The sequence below is a fragment of the Ornithodoros turicata genome, unplaced genomic scaffold (genome assembly GCF_037126465.1).
Source record: "Ornithodoros turicata isolate Travis unplaced genomic scaffold, ASM3712646v1 Chromosome36, whole genome shotgun sequence".
In the NCBI taxonomy this organism is placed as follows: Eukaryota; Metazoa; Arthropoda; class Arachnida; order Ixodida; family Argasidae; genus Ornithodoros; species Ornithodoros turicata.
Window position 1 is genome coordinate 482,158 of NW_026999366.1, and position 12,027 is coordinate 494,184.

The following is a 12,027-nucleotide window of genomic DNA, read 5'->3' on the forward strand; positions in this document are numbered from 1 at the left end:
CTGTTGTTCCCAGGGCTTTATTCTGGGGCCTCTTTTTATTTTTTGTTTAGATTAATGATCTGCCTGACTGTCTGTCAGAAAATTGCTTTCTTTATACGCTGACGCCACCAACGTTTTTGTGGATGCCGTTAGCTCTTCTGTTCTCTTTGCTAAAGCTATAAAAACGTTTTAAGTAAGCTCCCCCTTTGGCTGTCACTTATAAATTGGTCCCCAATATTCAAAAAACATCATACGAGCAAGGGTAATTATATTTTTCTAGCTGTACTCTTGAAAGGGCTCCTTCAGTCACATTTCTAGGAGTCATTCTCCATGAAAATCTATGTTGGGATGTTTTCTTCGATCCAAGACTCTCCCAGGTTTATACGTACTTTCTAGGCTTAGACAACTTCTTCCTAATCATATTCTTGTTATGGTATACTATGCCTTCATTGATTCACATATTTCTTATGTCCTGAAGGTATGCGGTCTTACTTATTCTGCTAATCTCTATCCCCTTTTAATTGTCCAGAAGACAGCCCTGCGGATTATCTTCTCTACGCCCCTCCATGATTCTAAATCTTTCGCTTTTCATTGTCTGATATATTCACATCCTTGTGAGATTACGCTTCCAGTGTAGCAGCTGTATCATAGTATGGTTTCAGGTCACTTGATCTGAATGAATCATTTTCAAACACCTTACTCCCTACGTTGTCAAATTGCCCTGTTACAACCTGCCTACTCCCAGATCGAACTTTGGCATTCATTCAGTGTCTTATGCCGACTCCAAAATGTACAATTGTTCGCCGGTATATCTGAGATTATTGAGCAACTTTTCCCAGTTCAAGCAGGAAGTACCTATCTTTCGAGATGGGTAATATGTATTACGTAGTTCAGTTTTTTTTAAATTCCGTGTCAGAGCCGCGAAGCAACTGTGGCTATGAGCGGGTAGAGAGGACAGCAGGAAAGAGTGGGGGACAAGGGGGTGGGTATGCGTCCTGGGCTGACTTCGCGGGGAACTGTATCGACGTTCGTCTGGAAAGTCTTCGGAAAATCCAGGAATGAACAACAAGGACACAAGTGATCGACCCGAGATGTCGGTCGTTCCCGTAATTCTTGCGCGTATTTAACGGGAGATCACGTGTACCTCGATGTCACGATATTGTTTCGCTCTCCAATGCTCCACCTACAGCATTGAACGCGGAATAAACGCGTAAAAGCGGACGACGCGTTCACACCGCGATTGTGTTCCGTTTTTTGCGAAGCGCGCCGACACCTTCCGACCTCGCAGCGGATTGCCGGATATTAGATTAGCTGCAAATAATAGACGGCGCAAAACTCCGAATTCCCGGAACACAATAAACTCCGAAAAGTTCCTTCCGTATGTGCCAAAAATAAGCTCCGAAAGAAATCCCGATTCCTCAATGCATCTTGCGTATGCCAGATCCTTTTGAAGTGCGTCTGAAATGGCCGACACCCGATTCTGGATGCAGTCCTTACTCCCCGCTATTGCTACCACCCAGAAAAAAAAAGTCATGCTTGTCACGATACACTGCGTCTCGTATAGCAAGTATACCTCCCATATATGTAATGCTAATTGGTATTGTGTACTTACCGTTTCCTTCCTGGCAGAGATGATGTGATCCGACAGTTTCGTTCCGGTAGTAAGGGAACTGCGGGGAAAAGGGAAAAAAAAGGCACATGAGGCCTCGTTCCAGGAACAGGGTCACTCCGAACCATCCCTGATCTTCACTTTCTGAAAGAAGTGACTCAAACCAAAGGGAGGCTTTGACGCACTTGGGAATGGAAATATCTTAGAGGTGATTACACCTAATTTATGCACTGAAACAGGAGTGTCGTCTGAACTCCCTTATTGGTGAAGAGGTGGCCTGACTGGATCCCCAGCACGACACTAACTTCTCCCTCGCTCGTAGATGTTGTACGCGTGAATCGTGATTTGTTCATTCAACGTGTGAGTTCACTATTTGCGTTGGACGCAATTTACAAGGTGTCGCTTGTACTTCAGCGATGCTTCGGGACGTCTATGTGTTCTTACCACGAGGTGAAGCACATGCGTTGTACGAATCTGCGTTGTATAAATCTCACGTACAGGAAGTATGTGTTGAGTACTGCGCTACGTTGGTTAAGGGGACACTAAAATGACTCTCATACATTGTGAAAAAGAAAAAAAAAGCTGCACAGAGTCAAAGCAGGGGTTTCACTGTACATATATCTGAAACGCTGTGCATGACTCACACTCTAGGGAAATGAACTTCACCGCATAAAATACACCTAGCTAGTCATCATCTCGAATGATACCGCTAAATTCCGTAATTTGTTGTTGAATTTGTTGTCACAAAAAAGGAGTACGCCTCACGTTTTCAACGAATCAGGAGGGATATCGAAATCATTCCAGATAATGGCTGGTTAGGAGCAAGTGATGCGGTGATGTTCATTTTTAAGAGTGCAGGCGCTTTCACTGCTTAAAGAGCTGATCAAAGAGCGAAGTGAAGTAACTCTTTCCCTCATCTACTGTGTCAACAGACGTCGCTCGGGTACAGTTAAACGGTATAAAAGAGCGCCGTACTGTATGGGGGTCACGTGATCAGTCACATGGTAGACAGCAGCACTCCAGAATGCAATGCGAAGGCGGCTACTCTCGTGACGATGGGAAACGGTCGGAAGAGCATATCCTGTATTTCCTTCCTCCATGATATTTCCCGATCTCGAAATTCACGTTCTCCAAATAAGAAAAATCATGGAAAATACTGGACTGATTCGTAAGACGGCACGGCGTGTTTAAGAACTACATGCAGAACTAAATGTTTTTTTTCTATTTTTATTTTTTTCTCTTTACAACGAATACACCAATCCGGACAATTCTCACGCGCAATAACGCGGACATGCGGCGCCAGCTATGAGGGAGATTTCAAGGAGCGTGTGTCTGAGACGTCGACGCGGCGTCGAGCAAAAAATGTCGCGTCTAGTCCCGTGTCTGAATCTTGCCCCACGTTACCCTTTATTGGATTGGCAACGCGCACGGAACACAGGGGTGACACAAATCCGCCATTGTATGAACTACCACCAAGCGGGTGTTTTTGGCAAGACTGCCATCTTGACCTGGTCGCACTCGTAGACAGAGTCATTTTGAGGTAATGTGACTTTGTTTACATGTCGTTTTGCCTCCTAACGACATATTTGCATCGTTATAAAGCCAGGAGATGAACGCATGTTGCCAGCGTAAACTATGCGGTGCTTCTCCCGCAACATGTTAGCCCATCTTTCCTTAGTTTAAGTTGATCGCGTTGGCTCAGTGGGTCTCAACGCGCGGTCGTCGTCGCGTCTTTGGAATTCATCAACAGTACGAGGCCTTATGTGCAAAACTGCGCATCTTACGGCAAGATTATAGGACAAAAATAATTACAGCGATTGAAAAACATCCAAGACGTCCGGCAAGAGGAACGACCACATTGTTTACAAACGAGTTTGCCGCCGATCGTGGGCGCCGCCATCTTTAAGGTCACGTGTGCATTGACGTTTGCTGTGACGTGCGACCAGGATCTGTCCAGGATGCATTGCGTTCGCCTAGCACGCTTTCGTCTACGGATCAATATTTTGGATGCCTTGGCATGGAACCTTCAGCATCAGTATCACTTCTGGTCAAACGCGCATCGGTCTCTGTTAAGAGGCCATACCAGTCGCGGAGCAACTCCGATTCACGATTTTCCCGATTCTAGATGGCGCCACACTCGCCGCCCTTATCACGCCATTCACCTCCGACTCCCGAAATAATTCCCATTGTGCATGGTTGACCTCCCGAGTATAAGGTGGCCCGCGCCATCTGCGCTGTTTGTCTCGAGGTAAAGTTTCGGGTTTTGATACGAAAGGTCCGCAGTCCGATTCCAGACATTCACGTCTTTTTGCTTGTCTCGCATTGCTATATGAGTACTTTATTTTTATTTTGTTGTTATATATTTATGCTACAATTATTGTTTTCACAAGTTACTGGCGCCGGCACTGACTGATTATGGAATTTTTAGTTGCTCTTCGTATTGTTTTATCACACATCACAACGAACGTGATGTAACACGGGGGCTCACGTTAGAGCACTGTAATGCCGACATGACGCAAATAATTAAACGTATTTTTTTTTCACATTCTGGAACCGCACATCTTTAGCCTTTCTCGAGGAAAACATTAAGGCGATAAAGGATGTTCCTTTTAGAAGTTGGCTCGAATGTATGATGTACTTTCGATTTTTTTTTTAATTTTGCGAGGCTGCAAAATGCGTGCACACGGCGCCAACAAATACGAAACATATATCACCGGAAAACACATTTCACGTTGAACAAAATAATATATTGGTCATCATAAAGTACTCGGCAGACGCTACGCGGGTTGGCCCTGAATACAATAATAAAGTTATGACAGCCACGACAGTTACGTTTGACAGTAGTTACGAAAGTCTGAAGTTTTCAAGTTTGAAAGTTACGGCAGCCACGTTTGAAAGTTTTTTTACATGAAGGTGGGACTTACTAAAGCATTTTTGTACACTCCCGTCCACTGTCCTCTATGTGAAAAACAAGAGATAAAATCGCAAATGTTTCTTCCAGATGTTGCGTCTGCGCCAACGAATGTCTATCTCGGTAAAAATGGACATAGATACTTGAAAGAAAAGGCTTCGTCACCTAGAGATGTCCGACAAAAATATATAATTCTTCAAGTAAACCCTGAAGCCACGTGCGGACTCGCAGGCATGATCTTACGTGGAAGCATCCTGCTGTGGCTTTTGTCGAGAGATAGATGTGACGTAACCGCAAGAGCGAAGAAGAGAAAAGGTTACGTTTTTTAAAGAGTGCAGAGGCTCTCTCTGTTATGTAGAAGGTGTCGTACAGACATCATCCTTTACCTTCCTGTTTGTGCTTCTTCTCCCATTCTTCCTTCCTCCTCCTTTCTCTTCTGAAAAGATAAATGACAAGTTGTTAACAGACCCAGAAGAAGTTTTAAATCAATTGAATAATTATTTTCGTAACATAGTGAACCATGTGTCATTATTAAATAACCCTATTCAAACAGTCCCGCTGCCTCCATCGAATTCAAAATATTTTTTTCCTCGACCTGACTACACCTGATGAGGTTCTATCAGATATCAAGTATATTAAATCCATCAAAATCCTTTGGACACGATGTCATATTCACAAGGTTTCTTAAGCGGTTCGGGCATTTGCTCGCTAAGCCATTGTCGGAGATATCAAATGACATATTTTCTCACAGTGTTTTTCCCGACACAGTTAATCTTGGTATGGTGGTCCTAATCTATAAAAAAGGAAGTAGGACTGCAGTTGGGAATTATCGTCCTATATCGATACTTCCTTCTATTCGAAAAGTGTTCGATAAAGCAATATTCAACCGATCAGAGAAGACGTTACGTTGTACTGGATCGGGGGGCACCCAAAATGATGGCCCACACTCATTCGAAACCGAGCTGCCGAAATACATCGGAATGTAGGCAAAGATCACTGGCAATATGTGCTTACAGATGCAAAACCCTCAGATGTTTTAGTTACGGGCATATCCCCCAAGGAGATCTTGGCCTCAAATCTGTGGTTTAAAGGGCCATCTTGGCCGAAAGACAGACTTAACTACTGGTCTGCCGCCGCAGTTCGTCCCTAAATACCAAGTCACTTCGGAAAAGATGAACCGGGTCCCACGGTCTTGCACACGTCCGCTACGCCGTCGGCAGCAATACTGGACGGGGAAATATACAGAAGCGCAAGAACCGTACATCGATTCACAGCGTCTCAGAGGGTCAGATCTCAAGCCCGGTGACGTCGTGCTCCCTGAAGATCCCAACCGGAGCATTCTCCAATGAAATGTGGGGTGTCATCGAAAGCGCACTTCCAAGTTCAGATGGGAACGTCCGGGCTTGCATTCTGAGAACGTCCAATAACCCATGTAGCACATGGTGGGATAATTGACGTCTAACCCACGGGTAGGTTGAAACTTTAGGGCTAGGTCTAAAAGTAGACGTCTACTAGACATCTACGGGGTTTGATGTTTAGTGAATGTCTGCATCTAAGAGTCTACTAGACCTCTACGGTGTTATACAGTTAGTAGACATCTCAATCTGGAAGTCTACTATAGTCCTCCACAGTTTTAGATCTCATTTAGACATGTACTAAAATGGCTCACGAGACACCACCGACACGTTCCAGACTAAAAACTCCCTTTCGCGTCGTATAGCAGCTCATATGAATTGTGGGCCACACTTAAAGACTCCCAATGTCGTGTTTGCCGGCTATCGCAAACCGGATACACGAAGCAGCACCACATCGTCATTTTCACTGAAAACGTTGACTATCCATGGTCTCACGTTCTCAAAAGCAAGACACATAAATGGTCGAAGAACTTTTGCATTCCTAATTGTCGTCCAAAGAAACCTATAAAACAATTATTAGCTACTATTCACTCATTATGCCGTCCAGTAACACGCTCCGAACCTCCGAACTTCCGAACACGTCCAACAAGCAACAATTTGCCCAACCACACACGTCATGAGTAGCTTCATATTCTTTCTTGAGTTCGCCCCGCTGTTCGCCCGTCACTTCAGGCAACGAATATGCCACATTTTTCATAGTTCATCGAAGTCTTTGAAGAGAACCATCGCAGCCAGTCCAGTGAATGTTCGAGACGACTGGAATGCGCATGTCAGATACAACATGACCCGATAGAGTTCCCAGAGCTAGAACTACAAATAAACTTAGCCCAGTCTGTTCATCCATTCCGTAGCGTGGATGACACTGCACAGGAACCACACGTACCATGTGCTTGACTCAATATCAACAGCGAACCTCAGAGGGCAGCGTGAAAGCAGGGCAGATGTTACGGCCATTTAGGCTGTCCTACACAGCTGCACAGTCGTTCTCTTTCTTTTCTTTGTTAACAATGTTCAATGCAGTGAATGTAAGCTTCAGTATAGCGTTCCACTCAAATCAAATGCAGTAGAAGTTCTCAAACGACGCAAAGCAGACCGACACGCGTTACGATTCTGTTCTCGAAAGCTTCTCTGGCGAAGTGGCCGTCCTTCATTAGCACTCTTCTAAACAAGTGTCAGTACGGCTCCCCCCTTCCCTGCCGAGAACGCATTCGAGTAGTTGTGAACAGGAGACGACCGGACTGCTACAACACTGGGCTAACAGTTAGCAGAAATAAACGTCTCTGCTCTGCGTCTACAATGCACACTACAATTCAACTTCTCTGCGTTGGTGTCACCCTTCGCGTGGCATCGGTGTCATGACATCACTCGCCTCAACGACACTCTCACACCTTAGTTCCTGGTTAAGCTGTGCTACAGTTACGCAAAGTTGTGCCCGGCTTGCTACTTCCCAAGTACAATTCCTCATATCGTCGAACCCTACGACCCACACACGTGTGAACGGCGGACGCTTCAACGTCAACTTGCACTCCTTTTCCACAGAGTCAGCCATCCCATCGGACATGGCTTCGCTTAGATTGTAGAGCACGATGGTCTTCCTCCACACGAGTCCTGACGGGCGATGATGGAATGTCCCAGCGGACAGATGGTCGTGACCTCACGCTAGGGTGGTGTCGGTAGAGCTGACTGGCAGGAGCTGTGGCGCGCGATAGCGGATGTACGTCTTCACCATCGCCCACGAGCCGCCACATCACTCACGCCCTCACACGCGGAGCGGTGTAGAGCTAGCGGTTGATGTCCGCGTCGATACGCGAAGAGGAGGAAGACGGACTACACGTTGAACAGGGACGGCAGGTCTTGCGTCATGTGCTGAGTGGGCAGAAGTGGCGGGATGAATGGTGCGGACAAGAGCTGGCCGGGAAGGTTCCGAGGCGGGCCGAAGCGGAGAGCAGAGCAGGCAGGTAGGCAGAACGTAATACAGGATGAGGCGACAGAACCGCCACCGGTTCGTGAGCTGTGAGCTCGTAGTGTCGCCAAGGAGAGTGCCGGGGAGGACCATCGCGAAGCACGGGGAGACCGGGAATACGGGAGACCGGGAATACCGGGGAGACCGGGAGCACGGGAGACTCGGTGGCCTCCGTGCGTGTCTCCGGTGGAACGTTCGTCCCGGTGCCTCCTAAGCGCCACTGGATGGCTGCCAGCACCCTGTATCGAAGCCTGGTGGGAAGGCGAAGCAGGCAGGGTTCTTGGACCGCTAGTGTACCAGATGCAGGTGTAGCGGTCGACAGCGGCGTACCCCGTCCGGTACAGGAACGTGTAGCTCGGTGCCGCTGGTGAATGCCCGAGGAGGATCGTCGCCAAACGTGAGGCGGAGTGACGCAGTGAGTGTGACCATGGCTCGTTGTAAGTGGTGCGGATGCGCCGTGTTCCCAGGAGCTTAAGGAATTCGGAGAAAAGCTTCGCTTCAAACTGGGCGCCGCAGTCGGTGGTCACTACCGAAGGTACACCAAAACAAGAAATCCAAGTGGATAGAAAAGTTGCGGCGACGGTGGCGGCGGTGGGGTCAGGCATGGGGGCTGCCTCGGACGAACGGGTGAATCGTTCAATAGCAGTCAATAGAGGCCCGACTGTGTCCACGTGGACGTGGTCAAAACGGGAGTCGGGCGATAAAAAGCGTCCAAGTGGGGCAGATGTGTGCCTGGTAACCTTGGACCTCTGGCATGCAGAACAGGAGCGGATGTCTGAGCGCATCTTCAGCCAGACGAAACGGGCTGCTACGAGCCGTTGAGTTGGTCGTACTCCGGGGTGAGACATAGGCCCGTGTCAGGTATGGCGACATCTTGCAGGCGCAGTGAAGTGGAGGAACACTGAAGGGCTTCAAGTTCGGGATCATCCGACTGGGCTCGAGCCAGGGCTTCAGACGATAGCACGTAGCGATGCGACTTAGGGCGTCAGCTGGACCATTCTGCGATGCGAGTACATCCTCGATGCGAGAGGTAAATTCGGCCAAGGAAGCTAGATGACGTGTCTCTCGAGGGGAATAGCGGCTACGAGCCGAAAGCAACGCATATGTCAGGGACTTATGATCCGTCAGGATGGTGAAATCGCGGCCCTCCAAGAAATACCGGAAATGCTTGATACACGGCAAGGAGCTCTCGGCCGAAGGTACTATACGAGGTTTCGGTGGGCTTGAGGGCCTTGGAAAAGAAGGCAAGAGGCCACCATTCTGCCCTAACTTTCTGCCGGATCATCGTGCCAACGGCCGTGGCTGAGGCGTCAACCATAAAGGCGGTGACGGCTCCAGGGATGGGACGGGCGAGGAACGTTGGAGAGGACAACAGCGATTTCGCGGATCGGAAAGCGTCCAAAGCAGTGTCCGTCCAATCGATGGTTGGAGACGAGTCGGCGGACTTCGAAGAGGGCCTTGAGCGCTTGCCCTGGCGGGAAGAGTGGCCTTGTGGCAGCAGGGCTTGAAGAGGGTGGAGGACGCTCGCACAGTCAGGAATAAAGCGGCGATAAAAATTGACGAGTCCCAAAAAGCGTCGAAGTTGGCGCACAGACTCCGGTCGGGGGAAGTCGGCGATGGCGGCGACTTTCTGGGGAAGTGGCGATACACCAGCATCGGAGACATGGTGGCCAAGGAACTCCAAAGAGACGCCAGACTCACACTTCGCGACATTCACTATAACGCCATGCGCAGCGAGACGCGAAAAGAGTAGCCGAAGGTGTTCCAGATGTTCATGTTCATCAGAGTCCCGACTTGCGACAAGGATATATCATCTATGTGCGCGAAGACAAGTGGGAGGCCTCTGGTCACCGTGTCTAGAAATCGCTGAAACGTCTGCGCAGCGTTACAGAGGCCGAACGGCATGCGGAGGAATTCGAAGAGACCGAACGGGGTGGTGATGGCCGTCTTCGGAATGTCCTCGGGAGCAACTGTATCTGGTGGTAGGCCTTGGTAAGATCGATCTTTGAAAAAGTCGTCATGCCGTGGGGGTCGGCCTTAAAATCTTGCAGACGTGGCAGAGGATATCGATCCGGAACGAAAACTAAGTTCAAAGCGCGATAGTCCCCGCAGGGCCTCCAGTCCCCGGTCTTTTGGTGAACCATATGAAGAGCCGAGGACCAACTAGCAGGAGAAGGTCGTGCGATGCCGATGTCCAGCATCTGCTGAAACTTAGTCTTCGCAATTTTGAGCTTCTCAGGGGACGTGGACGTGAGAATACGGGTGCACCCTTGGTCTCGATGCGGTGAACAACATCATGATGTACGGACTTCGTCCAGTCCGGGGGCTGCATAAGCGAAGGGTACTCGTGAAAGAGGTCTGCGTAAGGCGTAGACACAGAGAGGTTGCAGACGTCTCGGATGGCAAATGGCGGCGAAGCAATAGTGGCGATGGCTGGGACACAGAAGCGGGTGCTGTCGTCGACGAGCAGACGACGGGCGACATTAACAGAAAGGCCGAAGTGGTGCAAGAAGTCCGCCCCGAGGATCGGCTGCGTCGCATTAGCGACGAGGAACACCCATGGGAATAGTCTTCGTTGACCGAGGTTTAGGCGGATGAATTGTTCCTTGTAAACGGGAATGGTGGTGTTGTTGACTGACATAAGATGGAACAACGGCTCACACCACCGATCAGAGGAGGACGCCGGTATGACACTGACGGCAGCCCCGTTGTCAACAAGAAACCTTGTCTTTGTGGTGCTGCCGATAACAAAGAATAGGCGACTTGCTGCTTGAGACGGGTAAACGCTGGCCGCCATCAACGGTTCCCGGGGGCATTTTCCAACCAGCCACAAGGACGTGTGCATGGGATAGCCGCGTCGCCGAAGCACTGGTGATACCAACACGGATGTGGGTTGGCAGTGTCGTGTGGTGATGGGCTTTGTCGCCGTAGGGAGAACTGCCGGGAAAGGCGTGAGCGAGAGGATCTGTGTGGAGATCGCGGACGGTTGACAGGAGAGTGCACGGCAGCCACATTCTCGGAAAGGCGCTGAACCTCAGTTCGCATGGCAGCTACCTCTGCCACGAGCTCAGCTGGGGAGGGTGAGGGTGGGTGGCAGTCGTGTAGAGGGCGATCCGGACAGCGAGATGGTCTGTTGGTGCCGGAAACTGTGGCTATGCTTAATCCAGGAAGGGCAACCTCCATCACCTTGTCTGCATACTCAGCCAGCTGGACAAGTGGCAAACCGCCGGCAGTGGAGAGGACCATCTGAACAGTGGCCGGGAACCTCTGCAGGACCAATTCCCGGAGCAGGATTAATCAAAAGTGGCTGCTCTGTCAGCGAGAACGTTCTGCATGGCTCTGAGCAGCTAAGACTGTGTTCGAATACAACAACAACAACTTTACTTTGACTTTGGAGAGTGGGCAGGTTCATCGCCAGAGGCGATACTCTACCCCATTGCTGGTTGGGATGTGGGGAATACAATAACGAGCCCCTTCACAATAACGATCGAAGTCCGATGGTGTCCAGAAATGTCAAAAGAGCTTTGAGCGCAGAACACCGCAGACGGTGTTCGGTCGCCAAGCTCTTCAGCCCTTAACAGTTGCTGAAGCCGCTTGCGTTCAGATAGTGTCGCTCGTTGGAGAACGGCTGCCTTGAGGCGGTCGTATGGAGTGGTGCCGGGCGGGCCCGATATGAAGTCGGAGACATCCATGGCGATCTCGGTGGCATGAAAGCGACGATGTGCCTGTACTGGGTCAAGCGGTTGGTAATGCCAGCGAGGAGAAATTGAGCCTGAACTTGCTGGAACCAGATCTACGGGCTCCGGTGCCAAAATAGAGGCAGCCGAACGTCGATGTGGCTCATCACTTGTGGTGCCGGCTGGATGGCTTGGGCATGCGCGGGAGAGCAGGCAGGACGAAAATGAGGTTCCTCAGATGTGCCTGAGGCGCCGGGGTTCTCCTTGGGCGAGTTCTTTTCGGGTCGCCAGATTGCAGGAGCTAAGCCAAAGAAGTGCTCGCTACAACAGTAGAATCGGAACTTCGACATCGCCGACGGGCCGCCACAAGATCACGCATTGATAACCTTGAGAGCAGGCCCAGAAGGAACATGCTGGTGCTCTATGGTATTGAAGACGCTAGTAATGAAACACGGGCGGAATCAGAGGAAAAA

The 12,027-nt window shown here is 49.7% G+C and overlaps 1 protein-coding gene across 1 annotated transcript in view; it reads right to left on the minus strand.

Moving 5' to 3' along the window:
- The window catches only part of LOC135373951 (atlastin-2-like), a 99,413-nt gene that overhangs the window by 45,628 nt on the left and 41,758 nt on the right, over positions 1 to 12,027 (minus strand). The window contains exons 7-8 of the mRNA XM_064606984.1: positions 4,886 to 4,935; positions 1,592 to 1,649 (exon numbers count right to left, since the gene is read on the minus strand). Coding sequence (XP_064463054.1) covers positions 1,592 to 1,649; positions 4,886 to 4,935 — 108 coding nt within the window. The remainder of the gene's footprint in view (positions 1 to 1,591; positions 1,650 to 4,885; positions 4,936 to 12,027) is intronic.